This window comes from Artibeus jamaicensis, unplaced genomic scaffold (genome assembly GCF_021234435.1).
Source record: "Artibeus jamaicensis isolate MK-2021 breed Jamaican fruit bat unplaced genomic scaffold, CSHL_Jam_final scaffold_474, whole genome shotgun sequence".
In the NCBI taxonomy this organism is placed as follows: domain Eukaryota; kingdom Metazoa; phylum Chordata; class Mammalia; order Chiroptera; family Phyllostomidae; genus Artibeus; species Artibeus jamaicensis.
The window spans coordinates 23863181-23890615 of NW_026522046.1; the positions used below are offsets into that span (position 1 = coordinate 23863181).

General features: G+C 42.5%; 1 protein-coding gene across 11 annotated transcripts; it reads left to right on the forward strand.

Moving 5' to 3' along the window:
* The first annotated feature begins 4852 nt into the window (after positions 1 to 4852).
* Positions 4853 to 27037, forward strand: B3GALNT1 (beta-1,3-N-acetylgalactosaminyltransferase 1 (globoside blood group)). 11 transcript variants are annotated; one of them, XM_053657885.1, is made up of 8 exons: positions 4853 to 4937; positions 5041 to 5438; positions 6400 to 6472; positions 6880 to 6970; positions 7078 to 7339; positions 9296 to 9542; positions 18964 to 19045; positions 24345 to 27037. In XM_053657885.1, exon 8 carries the CDS (start codon positions 24377 to 24379, stop codon positions 25373 to 25375), a length of 999 nt encoding a protein of 332 aa, XP_053513860.1. In that variant the 5' UTR covers positions 4853 to 4937; positions 5041 to 5438; positions 6400 to 6472; positions 6880 to 6970; positions 7078 to 7339; positions 9296 to 9542; positions 18964 to 19045; positions 24345 to 24376; the 3' UTR covers positions 25376 to 27037. The 11 variants fall into 11 exon arrangements, with proteins under 11 accessions (XP_053513860.1, XP_053513863.1, XP_053513861.1 ...); XM_053657888.1 differs by lacking the exon at positions 4853 to 4937 and having other exon boundaries at positions 5039 to 5160; XM_053657886.1 differs by lacking the exon at positions 4853 to 4937 and having other exon boundaries at positions 5337 to 5438; positions 9446 to 9542.
* Positions 27038 to 27435: the final 398 nt, after the last annotated feature.

Here is a 27435-nt window from a genome sequence, read left to right on the forward strand (position 1 = left end):
AAATTAAATGCACAAATATATCATGCCATTTTGATTTTTCATTGATGTTGTGTTAGGTTTAAATTAGAATTATTCATTCACTAAGAAGTTATTGACTGACTGCCTTTTATGCATTAAGCACAATATCAGGCAGTAGAACAAAACGGTGAGTAAAATCATGGAACATTACTGCTTTCATGGAACTTCAGACCTAGATAAGGACAGATAACTAACCTGAGAATTACACAAATAAATGAAAAACTGCCCCTTGTGAGGAGCGCCACAAAGGAGAAGTACCTGGTAAAATAAAAACCCCTTGACTTGCATTTGCATTGTGAATATTTTTAGCTGGCGTGCAGCTGCGGTTCCGTTCTTACTGAAGTCTTCTGATGAGCAGAAGTTCTTAATTTTAATGATATCCAATTCCTCAACTTTTTCTGCTTGGAGCTTATTGTGTCTTATTGAAAATATTGTTATCTCAACATCTTGAAATACTTAAATATTATTCTTCTAGAATTTAGTATTTTATCATTCATATTTAGATTTAAAGTCGATCTGGACTTTATTGACTCGTCTATGTATACAGTCATGTTTTCAGCAAATAAAAATAAATTGACTTATTTACTTCAGTACTAAAAAAAATTCATACACATGTATTGAAGATATACTCCAGCCAGGCAGAGCAGTAGGCATGGTCTCTTCTCCTGGGAGCTGATGGTTTCACGCCACAGACACTTGGAAACAAGTGCTGAGGGAGATGAGTGCGTGCTCACAGAACTGGAAGCAGGCTGGGCAGAATGGGCAGAGGAGAGAGTAAGAACAATAGTTGCCATTATACATTATAAATTCCATTTTATGGCTCTATGTAAAGTTATCTTAATAAAGCTTTCAGAGCCAATCTAATGTCAAGGCTAGCATCAGCCCTTGATCTCCATCGGAGGTACCACAATGGAAATCTGCTACTTAGTTCTGCTGTCTGCAGCCATAACGTCTGCAGGTCCTCCCATTGAAAAGGAGTCTATTTGCCCTTGAACTGGATTGGCCTCATGGCTCCCTCTGATCACAGAATGTGGTTGAGTGACTTTGTTTGACTCCCCAGGCTGTCTTACCAAGTCTGACAGCTTGCGCCTCCACTCTCTTGGATGCTGCCCACAGACTGACATTGTAGCCTAAGGAGGATAAGAAGCCACATTCTCCAGCGGTGAGAGAATGGAAATCCACTGGGAGGAAGAGCCCCAAGGCCTTCAGCGAACAGCGTCAATAACCACCAGACACTGGAGTGAGGCCACCATCAGTTCAGCTGCTACTCCAGTCTAGGGGTTGGCAAACTGCAGCCTGTGGGCTGAGTCTGGCCCTCAGCCTGCTTTTATGTAGGACCCCGAAAAACAGCGTTTACTTTTTAAAGGTTTATATAAAATAAATAGATAACAAAGAAGAATATGAAACAGACACATAGCCTAACATATGCATTTCCTGGCCCTTCACAGATACTTTTACCAATCCCTGCCACAGCTAAATACAACTATACAAGGAGCTCCCACACACAAAGGAACCACCCAACAGAGGAACCACCCAACCAAGCTTCAGAATGGTGAGAAACATTAAATTGATGTTTTTAATAAATGGGATGGTTTGCTCTACGACAGTAGATAATTGACTCACAAGCTAATAAATGCAGCACAAAGAACAAGGAGGCTACCTCGAAGGAAACATTCTCTTGAAGGTTTTGGCCCTTTTCTTCTCACTCATATTTTTTGGGAGAATTTCTTATCCCCAAACTGCTGTCCCTTACTCTGTTCTGCATTCTAGGGAGGTGTGGGAAGGTATAAGCACACATACCCACTAGTCATTCATGGGACATGCAAAACATTTTTTAAAAAGGTTGGGGTAGTCCTGGGTGGTGTAGTTCAGTGGACTGAGCACGGTCTGCAAACTAAAGGGTCACGGGTTTGATTTCCAGTCAGGGCACATGCCCAGGTTGCAGGCTAGGTCCCCAGTAGGGGGCGTGCGAGAAGCAATCACACATTGATACTTCTTTCTCTCTTTCTCCTTCTTTTCCCCTCTCTCTAAAAATAAAGAAATAAAATATTTTAAAAACATAGGTAGGGGAATAACTTTTCTAAAACAAAAATGGAGAATTTGTAAGAAATAACATCAATGTCCTACAGCATCCTCCCAAATGCAGAGGTCTATTTTTCCATAAAATAATCTGATTGCAGTAGAGCCTGTCTCGTTTTGTTATTAGTGGGTTTTCTTTACTTAATGAGGTGAACTTTCAGCCAAGGTGTGGTGAAGAACAGCTCTGATAAAGGTATCAGCAGGCAGCAATCACTTCACCCTTTGCAAAGGGCACAGCTACCTGCCGGTGCCAGAAGCAGGAAAGGAATCCTGATCACAATTTAGAGTGAAATGTTTATACAGTGCCAGCTAAATGTTTATTCAGTGCCAGCTGAGTCCAGCCAAGTCCATGGCCTGAACCTACACTGCTGCTATGTAAGAACAGTTCTGTGGTATGCCCATTTTAACTCCTACATCCACCTCTATTATTTTCAGAGAGCTTTCAAATGACCATAAATGATTTTTAAGTGCACATTTCACTCCCTATTCTTTTATTTTTTGCAGAAATTAGAAGGCTCTGTTCAGGAAGAAGCTGCTGAACCAAGGAATCGGTCGATGAAAAGAAGAGAAATGGTGGGCCACCCTAAGAGCCCATACAAATGTGTGGGTCACAGCTGGCGATGGGTGATTATGGCTTGATGTTAAACAGATGACCCAGACCCACATGATTTTGAGAAAAGGACCACGACAACAAATACTATACATCTGTGTTTGCATTTGGCCTGGTAGTTCCTTTTGAAATAGGTGTCCACGCCCCACCAGGAAACCTCATCGCCTGCCAATCATGTCCTTACCTAATCCCCTCCCCTCGAATCTCAAATGATCCTATGCTTCTTCTTTGACCAATAGAATGTGACAAAATGATGCTACAAAACTTTTGAGACTAGCTTCTGCCTTGCAGCTCCTGTTTTGGACTCTTAGAAGGCCAACTCTGATGAAATTAACATCAACTGGCAGGGCTAGAGCAAACACTGATTTTGCTGATGCTAACACTTACTTGCTGATGCAAACTAAAACCATTGATACCACCCACAGACCTAGACTGCCTTACTAAAAACTGTCCTCTTTTGAGAAGTGGGGATACAGGCTGTTTAAAACACTACATTTCTTTAGAACAGTTACATTTGTCTGATGAATAGATGATGCCCTTTGAGAGTTCTCTTGTGGAAATTGAGGTGGTCACTGTTATATAGAGTAAGCTTGACATAGTTTTTGCCCAGCAGTTTATGGGCTTAAATGGATGAGCTCACACCCATAGATATCTAAGCTATGATACGGAGACATGATCACGACAGGTAGAGATTACATATGGTACTATATATTCTCGACTTGTTTTTGTTATTAGAATGGAGCTGGGAGTTTAGATCAGGTATGCCAGCTAAATATAGAAAATTCCTCCTGGATTATATCACAAAATCTTGTTTTTCCAGAATTATCCACAAGAACTCTAAAGTGGCCCAAACTCCACAGAAACCAAAGTTTTACTCTTCTTTGAATAAAGCTAGTATTTAATTTAATGAAGCATCTGAAGTAGTAGGTACCAGAATGATCCAGATGATTACTCTGTTAGCTAGGTGAACAGACTTTTAACCTCAAAAGGGAACCTATGCCCTGGTTGCATTGCTTAGTTGGTTGAAGCATCATGCTGTGCATCAAAAGGTTGCAGGTTCAATTCCTGGTCAGGGCACACACCTAGGTTGTGGATTTGACCCCAGTTTGGGGTGGGTATGGGAGGCAATCAATCAGTGTTTTTCTCTCATATCAATGTTTCTCTCTTCTCCCTCCCTCTCGCCAACCAATAAACATATCCTTGAGTGAGAATTTTTACAGAAAAGTTGGGTGGGGATGAACTTTATAACAAAGAAGTCTGGAGGACACTTGAGATTTCAGTGATCACTGATACTGAGACAACCTAATATTACTCATTTAAGAATTACTACGATGTGCTCAATATTTAATACTATATTCTTCCTGATGACAAACAGTATGAAGAGTACCTTGTAAAGCACGAAGGATTCTTGCCATCTAGCTTGCAGATGAGACTACCAGATAAACAGTTAAATGACATCAGGAGGAAAAAAGGCGGGACAGACTGAGAAAGTAAAACCCTCTGGCCAAAACTTTTCACAAAGTTAATACCATGAAACAAAAAAGATGGAGGATTGTTGTACATTTTTTTAAAAAGGCAAACATAACAACGAATGCAATGCATGGATCTTCCTTGTTTTACCTTTTTACATGTGACTTTTTTGATACCTGGAGAAATTTATATAAGGGCTAGATACTAGATACTACCAAATTATTAGACTGTCTTAGACGTGATTAAGGTTCTTACATGGTTGCATAGAAAAATGTCTGTCTCTATTCTTAGGAAATGCAGGCTGAAGTATTTAGGAAAGAGACATAGAAGGAAGCTATGAAAAAAGTGTTTTTATACAATCTTGGAGGAATACATATGGGTGTTCACTAAACTATTTTTTCAACTTTTTACACAATAATGCTGGAGCCAAGCTTTTCACAGCCCCACAGCCAAGTGGCCAGTATGAGAACCTGTTTGCAGATGACACTCTTCCAGGGGTGCCATAAAAGGAGAAAAATTATTTCTGAATTAATACAACCACTTCCACTCAAAAGACCGGTATGACAACAACTCGACAAACACCCAGCTCTCACGTCTGAAAGCCTCTCCACTACCTCCCAGGGAGCGCTACCTAAAAGGTGACCACTCTGGGTGGCACTGACCTTCTTTCAATTCTCCACACCAAAGCAGGGCTTCAGAGAGGCGTTTCCCGAGAGCACGCGACTCCCCGGGATTCCTGTTCGTACGTTGAAACCCTGTTGTATGTACTCCCACCCTTCGTTCTTCATGGATTCTAGAACGCGAATGCGCATTTCTTCTGAAAGATCAAAGAACTTCTTGAATTTTCTTTTTTTCCTGAATAGCTCCATGAGGATTTTTAATCAGTAAATCCTTCCCGACCTCCAGCGCGTACCTTTATGAGGCCTGGAAACTTTGCAAGCAGCCAACGAGGAGCGAGTCTGAAGCAGAAATCTTTTCGGGAGGTCTGCTCACTAAATCGCCTAATATCTGCCAGCCTCAAGTGTAAAATGCACACCTAATACCACGGCGATGGTACTTGGGGATGGCGAGGATCGTATAGAGTGTGTAGGGCTGCGGCCCCCGGGCTGCGAGGGGCCGCGAGCGCTTGCCAGAGAGCGAGGGGCTCCCGGCCCCTGCGCGTGGCCTGAGCGTGCCCGGCCCTGCGGAGGGTGCGTGTGCGCGCGGGGCGGGAGAGTCCGCGCCGCACGCCATCCAGTTGGGAACGCGCTGCGCACGTAAGGTAACGGTGAGGAGGGGTCTGGGGGCAGCCCTGAGGTTTTGGGGATCCCCGGGCTTGGTGGGGAGTTGGGCCCTGGGACGGGCTGTTCCCGGGACCTTTCTGCCTCTGGGACCCTGGGACCAGGACGGGGACCACGAGGGCGGCTGGGCGGCGCCGCCCACCTCTTCGGCCCTTCAGCGCCGAGAGCGCTGCGGGCTTCGCGGGACAAGTGGCCCAGCCCTAAGACTGGGGCCTCCGTGATGAACACGTACTCCACCCTGGTGAGCGCGGGAGAAGGGGCCCGGCGGTGCCGTGGACTAGGAGGGGGAGCGCCGGGGTGCGTGGGGGGCTGAGGCCGCGGCTGTAACGAGCACTCAGGGCCTTGCACTGCTCCAGGGCTCGGCCCCCGCCCACAGGGCAGCGCTAGAGACGAACTCGGAGAGCTGCGGGAGCGAGGGGGCCTTGGCGGCGGCGGTGGGGGGAGGAGAGAACCGAGATGTTATTTTGGTGTTCCCGGATCCCCAACAGGCCCGTGGCGAACGCATTCCCAAGGCCCTGGGGAAAGGCCCGGAGCCGAATCGTGGGAGGGTTCTTCATAGGGAGGGATTGGGAAGAAGGTGGACCTAAGAAAGAATGGACGAATTGGGCGCAAGTGGAGGAAAGCGCTGGTGGTTACAGGGTTTGTAAGGGGAGATCTTAAGGAGTATGCTCGGCGTTTTAAAAGAAGTCTTCAAGGTGCAATGGAGTCTCACTTTCCCAAGCAGTAAGAATGATGCCAACAGCAAGGTCGGGTTGCGTTCCTTGTCTTCCACTCTGCTCTACCGGACTAGGAGGGCGATCTGCCGGCAGACAGGGCTTTCTTTTTCTGTGTTTTGCACATCGTGTCAGCTTTTAGGAGGTGGCTGTTTTGTCAGGAAGATATACTACCGAGGAAGAAATTACCAAACCATGTCCTTTTTTTTTTTTTTTCCTGTTTTCACAGGTACGAGATTTGAGTTTGCAGAACAACTGTGAACAACTTGTGTTTTAGCTTTCCCCAGAGGGCTTAGGCAGAGGTAGGGCGCTGATTTTGTGTTTTCAGAATCTGATTTTGTGTGGATGCCTGATAAAAGTCCAAACTGAATCTGCATCAGTCTTGAGAAGGGAACTGTTTAAAATTAAGAGATAAGAATATATGACATTTTTTTTCTAGACTGGAAGGTTCATTCAAATGAATGATCATTGAGTACTTTCAGCCCTCAAAATAAAGCCTGTTGTTAAAACAGTGTCCTAATATAACTCCAGATGAGATGCATTTGTTTGAGAACACAAAGCAAAACAAAAGGATTATTTTTTCAAAAATGAAATGTCGATATATAATAATTAGCAGCTTGCTAGGTATAGAACATTGATTTCAGATGTCATAGTGCCCAGTGTTTTTTATGACTTGGATATATCATTTTTCTGTTCTTCTGTTCAATAGTCCCCAGCAAATCTGTTTTAATTAAAGCATGGGATACAGAAAACAGCAAAGAACTTCAGCTAGTGCTTTGGTCTCATCTGAAATGTTACAGGTAAGCTCATCTTATTTTAATTTAGACATTATCCTACATGGTTAAAATTGACCATAATAATAGTCTCCTTTACAAAATTTAAATTTTTTTTCACTTACTGATTTTAGAGAGGAAGAGAGGAAGGGGAGAAGAGAGGCAGAAACATCGGTTTGTTGCTCCACCCATTCATGCATTCATTAGTCGATTCTTGTGTGTGCCCTGACCATGGGCCGAACCCGCAACCTTCGCATATCTGACGATACTCTGACCAACTGAGCTACCTGGCCAAGTCTCCTTTACAAAACTTTAAGGATCATGTACACACCTACAAATTCTGTTATATTTATTCCCCTCAAAGGATTGATTTGTGAAGTACAAGAGTTAATTAAGGTCTGTTAAGTCATTTTGTAAAATATACATATATTTTAAAAATTGAATTATTAAAATATCACGTTACCTCAGGAAAATGTACCTCTGTAACTGTAATTTGGTAGTTATAGTCAACTTCAAGTTCAGACTTAATTCACTTTATCCCTAAGAAAATACTGCAGTGGATACTTCCTTCTCTTTCCTTTCATCTTCAAATGATTTGCCTTCTCTCTGAGCCCAATTTCAGGCTGTGTTCTATCCATCATTGGATAAAATGGGTAGAATCCCATTTTAAGAAATACCTTTATCCCTTTCACCACTGTATGTAACGTCCAGGCCAAATATGCTTTTCTGTTGCAGCTCTAAGAGCTGTCATTGCTCTTTCTTGAGCACAGTGTGGTTAGATAACCATATATCACAGCTTCGTGAGTGAGGTCAAGTGTGTGGAGTCAAACAGGGTGCTCTTAAATGACCTTGTACAACATGCATTTGAAAATTGTAGTTGTCTTATCCGTAGGCTCTTTGGCAAATATTTCTTTTGGGACTGTGCACAATGTCCTTTTTTTATGATTATTTATTTATTTATTTATTTTTAGAGAGGGGGGATGGGAGAGAGAAAGAGATGAAGAGGAACATCAGTGTGTGGTGGCCTCTTGAGCACCCCCTACTGGGGACCTGGCCTGCAACCCAGGCCTGTGCCCTGACTGGGAATCGAACCAACGATGCAGACCTGGCACTCAGCCCACTGAGCCACACCAGTCAAGGCACACAATGGTTTATCTTAATGAACAGTTTCATATTATAAATACTGATTTGGTTTGGCACCAGAGCTGTTGGCACATTGTGAGTTAGAGGAGAGGGTAACATGAGGGTATGGGCTAGAAGCATGGAGAGTTTCGGGGACCACATCTGTATAAGGGGAGAACGTCTGGATAAGGGGTAGGGCCTTGAGGGGCTGCAGCAGGGAAGAAGTGGCTTCAAGGGCTTGTGCTGCTTGAAGCTCTACAAAATGAAGGAAAAAAAAAACAGGAAACTAGGGGTCGATGATCAAAGTGTACCACTCAGTGCGTCTGACCCCAAACACAGGAAGTTAACCAGCAAGCTAAGGCCTTTGGTCGCCCCATATCGCATCCACAACCCAGACTGATCATTACGAGCCCTGCCTACCCCCCAGGAACCATATCACTTAGGAGACACAGTGTTAGCACCGAGACCCCCTTTTCCGTAGCCTGGCCCTTTGGGAATGTGAGGAAACAGAGAAGAGCAGTCTTAGGAGAATTCATTGATATCCTAAGGTACACTGTTTCATGTGATTAGAACAAACACTTCCAGACCAGCATCCTGCTTTATAAATACAATTTTAATATAGCACAGCCATACCTATGTGTCTAATATTGTCTTTACTACAAAGGCAGAATTGAGTAGCTGGGAGAGAAACCACAAAGAAAACATTTGTTGTCTGGCCTTTTATTATTTTTTTTTAATTGCCCACTTTTGGGCTAGAACATAGATTTTTGCTAACCTCCTCAGCTGTGCTTGGACAAGTGCACAAACACCTCCCCGCGGTGTGACTGAGGGCTCGGTCCATGCCTCTTCTGGAACTGTACTTGGCTACTATTTTGGTAACAGACTTTGTTTTCAAAGATGTAGTCACCCACTTTCTCAGATAAAAAATGAACATTGACTCTTACCTCTTAGCATTAAATGGTCCCTAACTGTAAACTGACACATCTTCTATAATTTGAACCTTTTTTGAGCACCCACATGTTCTGAGAGTGCAAACTCAGCTCCGTACTGTAGAGGCTGACCACTAATTTGGAGGCTTTTGGGGAGGGCAGTCTCCCTTCATCTTCTCCAGGTGAACTTGACTCGTTACATTTAGTGTGCAGCTTGGTGGTGATAGGAACCCTCCTCCTTGCTTTTCCTGGAATATAGCAACTTGAGGGCAGGGTTTGTCTGTTATCTTCCCCATTGCAGCCCCGGCCTCTGACGGGTCCAGTATACCAAAGGAATGAGTGAAATTCCCTCCAGTTGGTAAAGCTGTAACCAGACAGACACAGGAAGTCTAGCTGTCAAGTCAGCCTTCTGATGTTCTGCCTGATCCGTGTGATCTTTGCTCTGCTCCAGTTTTCCTAGTGTCTTTGGATCCAGCTGTCCTGCTGCCTCTTCCCACAGGCTGCTGTGTCATGGCATTCTCTCGGAGAGCCCACCCCTGAGTGCAAAGGTAAGTCCACTGTGCTTTCCTTTTTGCTCCCTGCCCAGGAGTCTCAAGAGGCTATGGGATCAGAGGGTGAGGCTGGGCTCTTCCGATGGCACTGTACTCTGGAGAAGGAGCAGAGCACGTGGAGGGGGCCTGAGTCGTGCCTCCCGGTCTGCCTGTATTTTGACTACTCAGGTCTCCGAAAAATGAGATGGTAACACCTACAGTACAGTGTTGTGAATGTGCTTTGTAAATTGCTCTAGCAGGGACACACACTTAAGCCAGAAGCTCACCTTGTTTAAACCCTAACATGCATTTTCATTATTAAGAGTGGGCTTTTTTTGTTGGCAGGTACAGATAGGGCAAAAGCAAAAAGAAAACTACAGTTGAACTTTCCTCTCACATCTTGCTCCTTTTGGCTAAGTTGGCTGCTCCTCATTTTTCTTAGCTCAAAGTCCCTACATAGCCTAGAAATCAATAAATATTCCTACATATTGTCATTCCTACAAGAAAGGACTTTGTCTGCAAGCAGTGTTTGTGTGTGTGTGTATACACATATATATTTATATATATATAAATAGATGTATGTATATCCATTTTATTAAATATATATATAAGTGTATATATGTATTTTTATACATATATGAAAATGGATATAGTATATCTACTTAAAATATGTTTTTAAAAATTCGGGTGTCTTCTGCTTTAACCCACCAAGGCAGGAGCCCTTTATTTTAGTAAGACTTGAATGGCAGACATTGTCCCACGCATCTCAGAATACACCTGAAGGTGGTACTGCTGCGACCCACAGGGGACCCAAGGGCGGAACTGGGAAACGGTGGTGGGGCGTTAGGTATTTATGCTCACCATCGACTTACAGCTAAAGAACCATGGAAAGTTGGGCTTAATGGAAAGGTTTCTTCTTCAACTCAGTGAATACTTTAGATTCATTATTAAAAACTGGACATTTTTTTAAATTACATAAAAATAAAATGCAATAAAAATGAAGCTTTTCCATATGCTGCATGTTAAACGTCAGTACAAAGTCATGGACTCTTGGAGTTGGAAGGGGCCTTAGAGGTCACCTAAAATGCAGCTCAATGAGGAGTTAATTTCCTCAACATTTCTGCCAGTCACTTGAAGATTTCCTCGGGTGGAGAGCAGTCTGTTCTAGAAATCTACATTGGACCCTCTTGCTAATTTTTATCTTTGTGTTTCCACTTGCCTTCTGGAGTTAAGACTGATAATAGTGTTCAAAATATTTGAAAGTATCTACCGTGGCTCTTCCAAGCTTTCATTTTTCCCGGAGCAGAACGTCCCCCAGTTCCTTCATCCACTGCTTCATCGAGTCCTCGTGAGAGATGATGAGCCAAATCCATAACCAACAGGTTACCTTTCTCTGCATTATATCGAACTTGTCAGTGGTCTTTTGAAAGTGGAAACCACATGTATTATGTGGTTATGGGATAAAAACCTGTTTTGCTCAGACATTTATTTTTCTGTTTCTTGAACCCAAGAGTTTACTGGGCTTTGCTCGGTGTGTGTGTGTGTCAACAGAGGAGGACACATGATAGTATTGACTGGCAGCCCTTGGGGAATGCTTTCTATGTGCCAGACACTGCATGGTGCTGGGGACACGGCCGTGTACAAAATGAACATCATCTGCCCTGATGTTCTGATGAGAAAAGCAACTCTCCAAATTCAGTGACTTGGCACCTCACCACACTCCCACTTGTTAGAACTAAAATCCTGGTCTCCCGATTCTCCTGTTACTCCTTTACATCACCACCTTTCTTCCTATTGAACTCACACTCAACTAGAACCTTACGGTCTTTTTAATGTAGGCTGCTGTTAAAATGATCTCCCATCCTGCTCTTGTGCAGTTGGTTTCTTTAACTTTGATGTAGGACAGTAAATGTATTCTCATCAGATTTTATCTCACTTTAGCCCCGTTCCAACATGTTGAAAGCATTTTAGATTATATCATATCCCCATAGAATTCATTATTTTTTCCCCTGATTTTTCTTGTTTACAAAATTGAATAAGCCTACATTCGTTTGTCTTCGATAAGGAATGTTAAACAGGAAGATGCGGCCGCTAGGGCTGTGGTTAAACCCTGGAGATTCTCTCTTGGGTCTCTTGGGGCAGCGGAGATGCCCCAACAACGAGGAATCCAAGGGGGGCGGGTCTGCAGCTGCGCTCGTCAGCGCCATATTCTCGCAGTCCCGCACAAACCCAAGACTGGTGTTGAGCAAATGACCGCATGTACCGGCTCCAAGGGGTCAGCCCATTTCAAAACCATGCAGGCAGGGTCATCGGCCTCCCTTCTGTCCATGTGGTTCAGAAGGACCGTTCAGCGCCCTGTCCTCTTCAGGGAAGTTTAATTCCTGTGTGTTGTCTAAGGAACAATTCCTGTGTGTTCCTTGCTCTTCTGGTCAAGGAACCCCACTGAAAATGGGGGTGAGGCTTGTCAGAAGAAATGATCTTGTGAATCTCGTCAGCCCCTGACGGTCACTGGGCTTGTGTCTAAGTGTTCACTGATGTTTGCAGAGGTTCAGACACGTATTCAGGGTTATTCAAAGGCACACTCGTTAATGTTCTTTCTCCTCAGCACATCTTTCCTTTCTGAAACCTGCCCTTGCAAGGCGCGCTTTCTGGAAGTGTATCTGCGACTAATTCTCGGGCAGCCAGGCTGGATTTGCTTGGAGATTGAACGATGTTTGCATTTAGGATTGCTCCCTTTTTAACGATTCTGGTTTGGCTTTGACAACTCTTCATCCCCAAGGAAGATCTGAGGGGCTGCACAACTTGAAGGGAAGTGTGAAAATGCCAGGCCAGTGGGAAAAAACAAGCGATGAAGGATGTGTCACAGTGTAGTGGTTACAGACCCCGCCGAGTGGGTGAGGACACCTGGATTCCCAGCCCAGCTCCCAGCCCAGCTGGCTGTGACCCTAAGGGGCAGGTCTCCAAATCTGTGTCCTTAGCTGGCACATAAATGTTACAATGACGGGGCTCCCTTCTGAGGTGGTTTTAATCATCAAACAGAAGGGTGGGGAGGTGGAAAGATCTCGCTGCAGTGCCGGGACCACCCAGGAGCTATTGCTAAAATACAGAGGGCGGGGAGTGTGAAGGAATGGATGGAGTGGAAAGCAAGTTCTTTTTAATGCAAACATTTGACAGATTAAGGCAAATTTTATTTTTAAGCATTTAAAAAAGATTTTACTTATTTTTGGGCAGAAGGGAAAGGAGAAAGAGAGGGAAACATCAATGCGTGGTTGCCTCTCATGCATCCCCTACTGGGGACCTGGCCTGCAACCCAGGCATGTGCCCTGACTAGGAATCAAACCAGCGACCCTTCATTTCACCATCTGGTATGCAGTCCACTGAACCACACTAGCCAGGGCTATTTTTAAACATTATTACATTAGGCAGACACAGCAGTCGCAGTTCATTCATTCAATAAATAAAATTTGAGTCTTTATTTTATATTCAGCTTTGTGCTTCAAAGTAAAAAATAAAAACGGAAGCCTATCAAATAGGCAGAGTCTTGAAGGAGCTTGATGTCACTCAGATATCTCACACCTCAATTTGAAAAGGTTAATATGTTTTGCCGTTCTCCTCCAGTGGCTAGAAGTACCTATTGTAGGACTTTTGACAGGGCAAATGATGCTTCGAAGAATGATGTCATTCAGCGGTGGAAAGACCGTGGGGCAGGAGGAAGGGTCCTGGGAGGGGGAACCGGGGCTGCAGGAGGGGCCGGGAGGCCCACATTTGGATTGTGTGCTGTTTCCAGTGGGCCCTGTGGGCTTGGATGTTCAAGGGTAGCAGAACATTGGGAACTTTGAGACTCTGGAGGAAACATAATCCTCGGACTCTGAAAAAAGGCCTGATTGGAGGAAGAAGGGGATAGACTAGGATTTATTTGTGTGTTTAAATGTGTTACGGAGCATACGCTGTCCCGTAAGAAACACTGGAGTTATCTGCGGGGTTTGTAAATACAACATGAGCAAATCAGAGAAAGCTGGATGGAGCCTGTAGTGCAGACTTGAATAACAGAGGCAGTATCATCTACTTAGCTGTTAGCGTGCCAGCACCATCCTGACTGTTTAATAGGTGTTATTCCGTAAAGTGTAGCTTCTGATCCAGGAGGTCCGGGGTGGGGCCTGAGGCTCTGCATTTCTAACAAGCTCCACATCGGAGTCACCTGGGAAGATCCTGCTGCCTGACCCTCAGAAACTGAGTTAGCTGGTCCGGGGCGCACCCTGGGGTCTGCGCTGTGTCAAGTTCTCCGGAAGATGATAATCTGCCGCAGAGCTGGAGAAGGACCGGGTTGAAGAGAGAAGAGGGGAAGGAGGAGTTCTGGTGAAACATCGCCAGTGGTGTTTGTTTCTGACATGATCCGAGGTCAGAACAGTCGAGTTTATATTGCTTTGTTCGGGAATGAATGGGTTCAGTTTGATAAATTTTCCTCATGGGTGCGTGTTGATAGGTGGTCCTCCCACTTTATAGGAAATAGGATATGATTGATGTTTGTGCTTATGATTTGTATTAAACTCAGTACACACAGGGCCTTTTTTTGGGCATTTAGATTTTCATCCTCTTTGCCGTATTGTTTTTATGTAGAAAAGTCAGAATGTGCACAGTTGGCAGTAGTTTTGTGATGATCTTTAGTAGTTAGCACGTGCTTCCTCCTTGGATGATCCTGAATCTAGCGTGCTTGATTTCCATTGAAAAAAATTTTTTCCTCTGTGGACCTTTTAAACTGCACATGGTCAGAATCAGTGTAGCATATAAGAATAAAGCTTTGGCCCTGGCTGGTGTGACTCAGTGTATTGAGTGCCAGGTTGCGAACCAAAGGGTCACCAGATTGATTCCCAGTGAGGACACATGCCCTGGTTACAGGCCAGGTCCCCAATTGAGGGCGCACGAGAGGCAACCACATTGATGTTTCTCTCCCTCTCTTTCTCCCTCCCTTCCCCTCTCTACAAAAATTAATAAAGTCTTAAAAAAAGAATAAAGCTTTGTATTAGGAAAAAATAGCTAAAGAAAAGGAAGCATCATCTAACAGAAATTTGGGGGTTTACTTTTGGATTCAGTTCATTCTTGGGAATATTTTCTCAATATACTAAGTGGATAAAGAAGCACACTATCAGACTATGTGTACAATATTCAGATATCTAGCAAGCACCCACTATGTGCTAGGTGCCAGAGATATGGCATGGCAATGGACAGGTCTTTTCCTTCATGAATCACACATTCTTGTGAAGGGAACAGACAAAAAAATTCAGGTAGGGTTTAAATGCTAAGGAGAGGATAGTGAGGGATGTGATAGAAAATAAGGGCCTGGGGGAACTGCTTGCAATAGGAGGTCCGGGAAGGACGCTCTCAGACAAACAACATTTTGCTGAGACCCGAGGCATGAGAAAGAACCAGCCTTCTCCAGAGCCAGCTTTTGTTGTTGTTGTTGTTTTTTCCCATTACCTTTTGGTCCCCTCATACCCCTGTCTCCCCCCCAAACCAGCTTTTGAGAGGGAGAGCAAGTGCAGATTCTGCAAGGGAGGGTAAGAGGTGGACACAGTCAGGGGTCAGACTGGAAGCCACCGTGGCTGTGGTAGGGATGCGAGGAGGCAGTGGCGGCAGATGGGATGGAGAGACAGACTTGGTAAATCTTCGTTAAAAACGGTAATGTTATCTTTAAGCTTTTATTATCTTTGTGCCTTTTTGCATTCACAAAACTTTCTCTAATGAACATGTGTTACATTTGCAATTAGAAAATATTTTGCATGTTTTTGAAAATAATTAAATTTGCTTTCCTTTTGCAGAAAAGCAACCAACATTTTTGCATCCCAGGAAGCAATTCCAGGTTCCTTTGGTTTACATAACTGTACCATTGCAGTAACTCTTGGTTCCGTTTCTCTGGAACATTGATTCTCATTTGAGCTGATTTCTCTGTGTCACCTCAACCCCAATTTACTTCCTAGGGTTTTTCTTTTCGAGCATATTTTTGTTGCAAGATAAAAAGTGTGTTCGTATGAATGGTTAGTTGTTAGCTATTACTGTTGTTACTACTTCATGTTTCAGGATTCTTTTAAAGATTTTTTATTTTCAGAATGAGGGGAAGGGAGGTGGAAAGAGGGAGAGAAACATCGATCAGTTGCCTGTTACATGCCCCCAACTGGGGACCCAGCCCAAAACCCAGGCCTGTGCCCTAACGGAGAACCGATCAGACCCACAACCCTGCAGTTCACACGTGAGCGCTCAATCCACTGAGGCACGCCAGCCAGGGCATATTTCAGATTTTGAGAATGAGAATCTTGAGTCTTTTTGCTTAAAGACAGTAAGACTCTGATGTTGCTTTTCTGTTTCTATCAAGATTCAGTGGTTGCAAGAAATTAAAACCCCCTCAGACCAGCTCTAGTCCAGGGGCATGCAGCAGACTCCCTAGGGTAGATAGGAGTGTGGTGGCTGTGAACCTGAGATGTGGAGTCCTGTTTGATTTTGTCTCCACCACTTACAAGCCTGCAGCTTTGGGTGAGTTATTGACTCTTCCATAGCCTTAGTTTTCTTACCTAATTAAATGCAAACAGTAAAGGTTTTAAAAGCATCTTAACTCGTGAGCTCTCTAGAAGATCACATGGGTTAGTGCCGGGCACTGCTGGCTAGTGCTCTCACCAGGACTGGGGACCCCGGGGCTGTCACGTGGTGTAGACACCTGCCAACACCGACCGCGCACAGTCACCAGGAGTGCAGAGTGACTGGCAGCATGGCCACACTTCCCTAATGTGTCTGTTGAAGTGTAACAGACAAAAAGAAAAGTGCACAATTTAGAAGTTGAGTTACTCAAGTAAATACACCTGTAGCCACAGTGTAGGTCAAGAAATAGACTATGGCCAGCACCCCAGAAAGTCCCCTTCAGCCCCTCCCAATTGGTATTTCCTCCCACATCCCTGGAGTCCTCAGTTCTAACACCGTGGATTATTTTTGCCTGCTTTTCAACTTTGTGTAAATGGAAAAATGTCTCTTCTTTATGTATCTGGTTTCTTTAGCTCAACATTATATTAGGAGGTTCTCCATGATGTCATGTGAGGTTGTAGTTTGTTCCTTTTCATTTTGTACACTTTGCTGTTATGTACATTTATTTCTCTCTTCTCCTGTGGGTTGATTCCAGGTTGTGCTGCTACAAACTTTCTTGCACGTATTTTGGTTTCCTGATACGCACACACATTGTCGAGTGTTGTATCTAGGAGTGGTGTTGCCGAATCATAGGGTTGCTGTACATACATGTTCAGCCTTAGTAAATAACACTGAAAAGTTTTTTGAAGCGATTGAACTGATTTGCTCCAAAAAAATTATTTTTTACTCCAAATTACCCTTAAATATTTATTTATTAATTCACAGAAAGTAGTTTCTCAATTCAGTGAGCGCAAAGATGTTCTAGGACAGGATTTCCCTAAGTGTGGAATTTCAGTCCTGCCAGATGCTCTGAAAATTAAAATAGGTTTTTTTGTTCAGACAAATTTGAGAAACACTGTAGAACATACTCTCTTCCGAGAGAACACACGTTAACATTAAGAACTCTGAGAAGCCCTCCATTTAAAGTAACAGTGCAGGTTTGTTTGAGTGACTTCCTGTTCTGGGGTCCGCAGAGCCCCTCCGACGCTCAGACGCCCGTAGACACAGCCTGCGGTTGGCCTGGGCGGTGAGCGGCCCCAGCGATAGCCGAGGTGCCGAGTGCTCGTCCGGGGATGGTGATTTCACTTGCTGGTTAAACCCCGGGCCCACTTCATAACCTAGACACTGACAGCGTGTGCTGTCTCCGGAGGTTTTCTGGGCTTTTCTGTTAGTTCAGATGTTTTTTCAGCTGTTAGGAATCAACTACCAAGTTGACAAGTACTCACCGGTGGCCTGCTCTGTCCCGAGCATTGCGCTAGGCTTGTGCGGCAAGAAAGGTGGTTTGCTTAGGTCTGGTTGGTGAACACGTGTGTAGTTACCGCATTTTCCAGCCCTGGCTGGTGTAGCTCAGTGGATTGAGCACAGGCCTGTGAACCAAAGATGCTCTTCCCCCAAATTTGAGAGGAAAATGAGGGTGCGTCTTATAGTCCGAATGTAGCGTGCCTGGGTTACTGTGGGGATGGGAGGTGCGGGGTTGGAGCGGGGTCATAGGTTATTAAATATTTTTACCACATTTTTTGCTTCAAAACTTTTTTTCCCTATTTTTCTCCTCTAAAACCTAGGTGTGTCTTATAGTCCAGTGTATCTTATGGTCTTAAAAATACGGTATATAATCACACATTTATTTTTATAAAATGGAAATTTTTTAAATTACAATTTATATATAATTGCTTTCTTGATCGTGATGTGTGACATTATTATTGAAGGAGTCTATGATGAAATAATGGTCTACTTCCCTGTTTGGCCTTTTTGTATTTTTCTCTTCATCAGTGTTTTAGGGCCTCTTTCTGCCCCTCCCCTGGGCTATGGGATTTAGGACAGTGCCAGGGCTCACAGGGCCCACTGCTCAGCTGTCCCAGGCTGGGCTGTGCTGGGAGACCAGCTGCCCTGCGCTGCCACTGTCAGGGCTTGAGCCCGCGCCAGAGGTGAGGCCAGGGGGTTAGATGCCTGTGAGTTCATAGTGTGCGCATCTGTCCGCATGCCTGTGTGTCACTTCATGTCAGAAGTTACTGAGGACCCCTGAGCTGACTGGTTCATCCACCTTCTTCCCCACAGCCTTCTAAGTAACCGAATTAGTATTGTAAGGCTTGATTTATACAGGAAAAAACAAACTTTTATGAAGTTAAGTAACTTCCCCAAGGTCACACAACCAATGTAGTGTTGCAGCCAGGATTTAGGGTGGACCATCTAACTACGATATCCAAGGATTTTTATTATGCTTTTTCTTCTCATTTTTTGGATAAATTTAAAATGCAAAGAAAACTATAAATATACAAGAATGCCTATTTTTCCATCACCCTGAATTAACAGCTATTTTATAGTATTTGTGGCTAGTCTATTTTTTCCCCTCTTCACCACACACCTCCTCCATTCTTCCACACTGACACCGACGCTGCCGAGTGTGACAGGTGTTCCTGCAATCCCTGTACAAAATAGTTACTGGAACAGAGAATTGAAGAGAGGATATCAGCAGCGTGTCACTTAGAAGTGCTGTGTCTCACTTCTTTTAATGACCCCTGAGTTCTTCATCACAGGAAGTGGGACTGTCATAGGGTGACGGAGTCACCAGCTGATGGGCGAACCTAGATACAGGTCTTAAGTCTTGAACATCAGCTGCCCTTCTTCCTTGATGAAGCCACAAACTCTCTGAATTCTGTGAACTAGTAGTATTTTTTTAACTTTTTATTTCAACTTCTAAGATCCCTTTCCCTCTATGACCTCTCTACTCCCTTGACCCATAAGCAAATGCTGTTACATTTCTTATATCTTACAGAAATTTCAAGCATATTACTGCTGAATGTTCAGTTGCTGAAATTGAAGGCCTTTCACTCAGAAAAAAATAAATCAAGAAGAAGGTAAGACATAGACCTTCAATTACAGACTGTCATGATATTTATGGCTTTGAAACCTACTTTTCTTCAAGTAGTAAGAATTCATCAAGACTATTTCTTGAAAATAATCCCTTTGACAATAAAAATCAACTTAGAGAAACAAATAGGATGGGAAAGGTGCTAAGGGCAGAACACAGCTGGTAATGACAGCCATTCTGACTGTGGTGATTCTTCCAGTCTGTGAACATGGAACATTTCTCTGTGTTTTTTCCAACATCTTTTAATAATGCTTTGTAGTTTTCAGTATATAGGTCCTTCACATACGTTGTTAAGTTTATTCCTAGGTATTTTTCTTTTTCTGAAATTTCATTGTCAGTACACAGAAAAGTGGTGGATTTTTGCACATTGATTTTGTATCCTGCAGCTTTACTGTGTTTATTATTTCTGAGAATTCTTTGGTGGAATCTTTATCATTTTCTATGCACAGAATCATACTGTCTGCAAAAGTGACAATTTTACTTTTTCATTTTCAATTTGGATGCCTTTTATTTCCTTTTCTTGCCTGATTACTTGGGCTAGGACTTCCAGAATTGTGTTGATTAAGAGTGGTAAGAGTGGGCATCCTTGCCTTATTCCTGACTTTAGAGGAAAAGCTTTCAGTTTTTCACCAGTGAGTATGATATTGGCTGAGGGTTTGTCATATATGGCTTTTATTATATTGAGGTACTTTCCTTCTGTACCTATTTGATTGAATGTTTTAATCATAAATGGATATTGTATCTCAAGTGCTTTTTCTGGATCTAATGATAAGATCATATGATTGTTATCCTTTGTTTTGTTAATGTGGTGCATTACATTGATCGATTTGCATATGTTGAACCATCCTTGTGCCCCTGGGATGAGCCCCACTTGATGGTGATGTATTATTTTTATAATGTATTGTTGTATTTGATTTTGTTTAGATTTTTGCATCCATATTCATCAGAGATATTGGTCTGTAGTTTCCTTTTTTGTGTGTTATCCTTGCTAGGTTTGGGGTTATGCTGGCAGAATAAAATGTGTTGGGAAATATTCCTCTTCTTTGATTTTTTGGGAAGATTTTGGGAAGGGTAGGTATCAGATCTTCTTGAAATGTTTGGTAGAATTTACTGATGAAGCTATCTGGTCCTAGAGGTTTTGATGGTTGTTTCAATTTCCTCGCTGTTGATTAGGTCTATTTAGATTTTCCAGTTCTTCATGATTTAGTCAAGGAAGGCTGTATATTTCTAGGAACTTATCCATTTCTTCTAGGTTATTGAATTTGGTGGTATGTATCCTTTCATAGTATTCTAGTACAATCCTTTGTATATCTGTGTTGTCTGCAGTAACTTCTCCTTTCATTTCTGATATTGTTTATGAGAGTCTTCACATTTTTCCCTTCATCAGTTTGGCCAGGGGGTTGTAAATTTTGATACTCTTTTCAAAGAACCTGCTCTTTTTTGTATTAATTTTTATATAGACTTTTTGTTCTCTATTTCATTCAATTCTGCTTTAATTTTTACTGTTTCCTTCTTTCTTTTGGGATAGTCAGAAAGCTGACTTTGGGTTGCTTTCTTCTTTTTTGGTATTTTAAGATGTAATGTTAGGTTGTTCACTTGGGATTTCTCTTATTTCTTGAGATAGGACTGTAATGATACAAACTTCCTTCTTATTACTGCTTTCACTATATCCCGGAAGTTTTGTTATGTGTGTATTGTCATTCTCATTTGTCTCTATATATCTTTTGATCTCACCTTTTATTTCTTCTTTGACCCACATATTTGTGGGTTTCTTTACCTCCTTTGTGCAGCTGATTTCTAATTTTAAAGCATTGTGATCAGAGAATGTGCTTGGTATGATTTCAGTCTTTTTGATTATGTGGAGGCTAGTAGCCTGTGATCCAACTGCGTTCTAGCCTTGAGAATGTTCCACACACACTGGAGAAGAATGTATAATCTCCTGTTCCCATAAATGTCAGTTATGCCCATTTGGTCCAACGTGTCATCTAAAGCCAGTATTTCCTTGTTGACTTTCTGTTTGAATGAGCTGTCAGTGGAGTATTTAGGTCCCCAACTACGACTGTGCTTTTGTCAGTTTCTCCCACGAATTCTGTTAGTAGTTAGTTGCTTTATATATATTTTGGTGCTCCTTGACTGGTGTATATATATTAAGAAATGTTATGTCTTCTTATGTAGTGTTCCCTTTACCAGTATAAAATATCCATCTTTTTTTGTTACCTTTGTTATCTTGAGATCTATTTTGTCAGATACAAGTATGGTTACAGCTGCTTCCCTGTCATGTGCTGGAGAATCATTTTCTACCCTTTCACTTGGAGTCTGTCTTTGTCTTTGTAGCTTAGACGAGTCTCTTGAAGGCAGCATATGCCTGGGTTTTGTTTTTTGATCCAGTCTCCTACCCTGTGCCATTTTTTTATTAACTTACTCCATTTACCAATACATTTAGAGTGATTATTGATGTATGAGGACTTCCTGTAGCCATTTTATCTTTTGTTTTCTGGTAACTCTGTGCCTCTGTTCGTTCTTTTTCTTCACATTTTTGTCCTTTGTTTTTGTTTGGTGATAATCCATACAAATTTCTGTAACTTTAAAAGTTATTTGTCTCAGTTTTTGGTTTTTTGGTTTGTGGTTACCATTAGGTTTATGAAAAAGAAAGTTTCATGCATATGGTAGCCCTTTGTCTGATCTCCATCCCCTTTTGCAAATTCTGACCAGTACCTCTTCCCCTTTTACGTTTCTGTTGTCAAAAATTATCCCTGTTTATGCTGTAAGTCTGTTAGTCATCTTACTTGTAGTTTTGTGACATTTTGTTCTTCATTTTAGGTAGAATAACCCTCTTGAGTATTTCCTGCAGAGGAAGTGTTCTGGTGATAAATTCCCTCTGCTTCAGTATGTCTGGAGAAGTCTTTATTTCTTCTTCCTATAACTTTGCTAGAGATATTCTTGGCTGGTAATTTCTCTCTTTTAGTAGCTTGAATAATTAATTGGTTTCCACTCTTTTCTAGCATGTAGAGTTTCTGCCAAGACGTCCGATGATAACCTACTGGGATTTCCTTTATAGGTTACTTTCCTCTTTCCTCTGGCTGCCTTCTCTGTTATTAATTGTTGACAGGCTAGTACAGTGCTTTGGAGAAGGCCTTTTGGGGTGTTTAGTTGTTCCTTTGCTTCTTAGGTTCGAGGACTTAGTTCTTTCCATTGGTTTGGGAAGTTCTCATCAGCTATTTGTTTGAATACCTCTCTGTCCCATTTCAGCTCTCTTTTCTTTTTGGTATACCCATTATTCTTATATTGCTCTTTCTCATGGAGTCAGTTCTCACAGAGGTCTTTCATTTTTATTTATGTTCAAATCTCTCTCTTCCCTCTGTGTCATTTCTAGATTTCTGTCTCTGATATCACTAATCTTTTCATCCTTCTAGTCTGCTCTATTTTCTATGCTTATTATTTCATTCTTGATCTCTTTTATTGAGTTCTTCATCCCCAGAACTTTTATTTGTTTTTTTTTTTTAAGTTTTAACCTTTTTGGTAAAGTACTTGCTTTGTTCATTGATTGGGTTTCTGAGTTTATTAAACTGCCTATTTGTGTTTTCTTGCAACTCATTGAATTTTTTCAGAACTGCAATCTTGAGTTCTCTGTCATTTAAATCACATATTTTCATGTCTTTAAGTTTGTTTGGGGGAGATATTTTCATTTTCTTTCTGAGCTGCCTCATTACTTTGGCTGTTCATGGTACTTGATGGATTCCTTCTCTGTCCAGGCATCTATGTAAGAATGGCAATTCTCTAATAGATTGACATGAAGAAGTCTTTCTATTATTTTCTAGTAAGTGGCAGTGAATCACAAGTTTTTTTTTAGCTCTCTTGTACTTCTCTGGCTTTTCACATCTCCGCAGGGTGGTAAAAATGGGAAAGTGGGTCCCCTGTGATCCAGTCACCCTAGTCCCAGGGGACCAACCCAGCAGCGGAATGAGGTGGGTGATGGGGCTCCAGATCCATGAAATCCCAGTGCTGCCCCCCACAGGCAGACACTGTCATTGGTATACCAGGAAGCATGGGGGCAGGGTAGGCTGGAGTAACCCGACTGCCTTCTAAGTTGCTTTGCCCTCCTGGTAATGTCGACCTTGAACCTCTGAGGAGTACCCCCGTGTCCCCAGATTCTGGGAGTCACAGAGTGCACCCTTTGTTCAGAGAAAAAGTGATTCTAAAGTACCAGCTCTCAGGTTTGCAGATAATGTGCTCTGCAACCAGACATCAAGGGTGAAGGGAGGTGAGCTCTGCCAGGTTAAGAGGAGGCCAGGCTTCCAGGCCTTCGTTCCTCTGTAAGGAATGCGACCATCAGACGACCGTGGCCACACCTCTGTGCTGTGTCCCTGCCCGAGTCGCTTGGCTCAGCGGCAGCTTGTATAGCCCACTCCTGCAGGAATGCCCACCAAATGTTTGCTCCTCGAAGCTGAAGGGAGTGCCAGCCACAAACCAGTTCCTCCCCTCTTTGGGCTGAGTCCCTCCCTCAGCTCTGGGGCTGCGGGGCTGCATCTGTGGCTTGTCCCAGCCCTTCTCCCTTCTCGCCTCCTCAGTTCATTCCCAACTGCCTCCCTTTAGATGTTTCCGTGGTAATCTCTGTTGACTTAGAGCTGTTCAAATGGTTGAGACTTAAAGGGGAGAAGCCAGGGGGATCTGTTCATGACATCATTTATCTGATGTCCCTCCAAAATACCTCATAAATTTACTTATTTAAAATTCTATTTATTTATTTATTTTTAGAGAGAGGAGAAGAGAAGGAGAAAGAGAGGAAGAGAAACATCAATGTATGGTTGCCTCTTGTGCACCCCCCACTGGGGACCTGGCCCACAACCCAGGCCTGCACCCTGACTGGGAATCGAACCAGCAACTGTGTGGTTCACAGGCTGGCACTCAGTCCACTGAGCCACACCAGGCAGGGCTCATAGATTTATTTTTTAAACCCACCTCTGTTACTCATTTCTTTCTGTCTCCCCGGACATTTGGGATAAGGATCATATTGCAACAGTTAAGTACTAATTTTCAAAAATAATCAAGAATAGTTTTAACCTTTCTCTAGATGTAAAAAAACCCCTCAAATATATTTTTGGTTGTTGGTGTTCATTTGTTTACAGTTAAATGAAGTTAGTAAGATTCAGGTCAGAACTTTTGGCTTTGTTCAGAGCTGTGTTCTCCTTTCTTGCCCTTTCTCCTTGAGTAGATAGTGGGATATCATTTGAAAACGTGTCGTTTTGGGGGGTGGATTGCTCACCGGGTCTCTGATAATCTTCCAGAACCTGAGCCACCTACTTCTGAGCTGCTGCGGATGGCCCTGGCCCCCGTGACCAGCCTTCCCAGTAGGATGTCGCTGAGATCCCTCAAGTGGAGCCTCCTCCTGCTGTCACTCCTGAGCTTCCTTGTGATGTGGTACCTCAGCCTGCCGCAGTACAACGTGATAGAACGCGTAAACTGGATGTACTTCTACGAGTACGAGCCCATTTACAGGCAGAACTTTCGCTTTACCCTGCAAGAGCGTTCGAACTGCTCTCATCAAAACCCATTTCTTGTCATCCTGGTGACCTCACACCCCTCGGATGTGAAAGCCAGACAGGCTGTTAGAGTTACTTGGGGTGAAAAAAAGTCTTGGTGGGGCTATGAGGTTCTTACGTTTTTCTTACTAGGCCAGCAGGCTGAGAGGGAAGACAAAGTGTTAGCATTGTCCCTGGAGGATGAACACCTTCTTTACGGTGACATAATACGACAAGACTTTTTAGACACATATAATAACCTGACCTTGAAAACGATTATGGCATTCAGGTGGGTAACCGAGTTTTGCCCCAATGCCAAGTACATCATGAAGACAGACACTGATGTTTTCATCAATACTGGCAATTTAGTAAAGTACCTTTTAAATTTAAACCAGTCAGAGAAGTTTTTCACAGGTTATCCTCTCATTGATAATTACTCCTATAGAGGAATCATTTACCAAAAACACCGTATTTCATACCAGGAGTATCCTTTCAAGGTGTATCCTCCCTACTGCAGTGGGTTCGGTTATATAATGTCCAGAGATTTGGTGCCAAAAATCTATGAAATGATGAGTCACGTAAAACCCATCAAGATCGAAGATGTTTATGTTGGGATCTGTTTGAATTTATTGAAAGTGGACATTCATATCCCAGAAGACACAAACCTTTTCTTTATATACAGGATTCATCTGGATGTCTGTCAGCTCAGACGCCTGATTGCAGCCCACGGTTTTTCTTCCAAAGAGATTATCACATTTTGGCAGGTTATGCTAAGGAACACCACCTGCCATTATTAACTTGACATTCCACCGAACACTGGGAGGAGGACGGAGCACCTGGTGTCAGGAGTTGGTGCTATACAGTCTCTGACGGGGAGCTCGTGGGAAGGGCACTCTCCGGCTTACACGGAAATGAAGCCCATGGACCAGACATTACAGGGTTACACTCTGCTTGTGTTATATTTGGACAGGAATCAAGTCAGGCCCTTTAAAGATGATCTTGAGAAGAGTTCAACAGTGTTCTGTTAGTAGGACTAAACAATTAGAACATTTCATTCTATAGAACTTCTTAAAAGGATCTCATTGAATTATAAGCTCATTTAGTTCATAAGAACAAAGCAACGTGGCGCTTTATTTATTGAATAGTCTCATTATTAAGGGTTTTAAACGTGTATCTTTTATGTGGATTACCAATATTTAAAAATATATAGTTGTGTATAAAAACCTTAGAGTTACACCAAACAAAACTTCATCTGTTTTTGGTCATTCAGAAGGTATTTCAACATGTGGCAGTATTTCAAAGTTAACAATTATTATTTAATACTTTTTAGAGTTAATATTTTAAGTGTTATGGCTGTTTAAGTATTATGGTTGTTTCAATACTGTACGAACACAATAGTGAATCACCTTTGGACTCTTTTTCCATTACTTCACTAATGAGTTATTCACGGCTTCATTAATGTAGGGTCATTATCGTGTATCAGTAAGCTCTTTGACTTTGATGAATATTTTACTGTGGTGATATAGAGAAGAATTAAAGGAAGATCTGAATTATTGTCCTGTTTTGAAAAATATAGTCCCCAGTATCTTTAAATGTCACTTCATCAGTCTCGTTTTCCACCTGGGAATTAGGGATAATACAGAATGCCGGGCAGTATGTTTCCTTTTGAGAAGGACTCCAGGCAAAAATGGCCAGAATATAATGAAAGAGTGTTGCATTCCAGGACTGAGGTTGGAAAGAGAAGACTGAGGATTTGAGTTTCGTCACTTACCTGCTTCCTGTGTTTTCTCTAACAATTGGTTTGAGAATAAAGAGAAAAAAAATTAATGCTGCTGTATTGTTACTAGTTTTCACATCCAGAGGAAAGCCCTCGTGTGGTCTGAAAACCCCTGATTTTCCTGTTGTGTGGGAGCACATTTCTTTTTCCTTGGGATGCATCTTTTGTTGGATCTACTACTCAGAGGCCAAAGGGGATCACTCCTTGCCCCGTATTTTTGGGATTGTGCAATTTCCTGTTATGACTGGTAGGAGACGACTGCTTCCTTTTTTCTGGATTACGTGATGGTGAACAATCACATCCTTTGGCAGAAAATAGAAACTTGGTACGTATGTAGTCAGCTCTAATACACAGATATTTGTAACTCTTCTATAAGAGACATTTGCAACTAGAACTGTTACAATGTGTGATTCTCTAAAAAGGCTATTTCCATTGTCCTATTCTCAGGCCTGACCCAGTTATAATAAAATCAATTAAGTGAAATATTCTCTAGAATTAATCTACCCCCCCATTCATATAGGAGTTACTTTCTTCAAGACAAATGGTGGTTGGTTTAGTGGTATGATTAGATTTGACCAATTTTGTAGAAGTTTGTATTGATGTTTGGGAAGCTAACAGAAGTTTTTGAAAGAGAACTTCTAAAATAAAAACCAATTTCTCTTCATTTTAAGATAAGATTAAACAACAAATAAAATGTGAATAATTGTCGAGTTTCAGAAAGTTGTTTCTTCTCACCTAGAAATGGGTGCCTAAAAGTGAAATGACTGAAAACCATTAAGAGGTTGGCCCGTTGTATGTTTTGCTTTTAACTAGATGCTTCTTTGTAGTTAAGCTTTCAGGTAGAAAATAGTAATCAGCAGTGTTATTAAGATCTTGGCCTCTGACGTTTAACCACAAAAATGGTATTTTTTACATTTTAACTCAGCAAAGTTCAGTACTGGAGCCTAACCTTAGGCTGTTTCTCTGGAATCTGCCACAGCCCTGCCAGCCCCACGCCTTACACATTCTCGCTGCTTCACTCCTTTGCCCATAAGCATTGGCTTTATAACCCCTGGCGTATTAGCCCTTGCCAGATTGTAC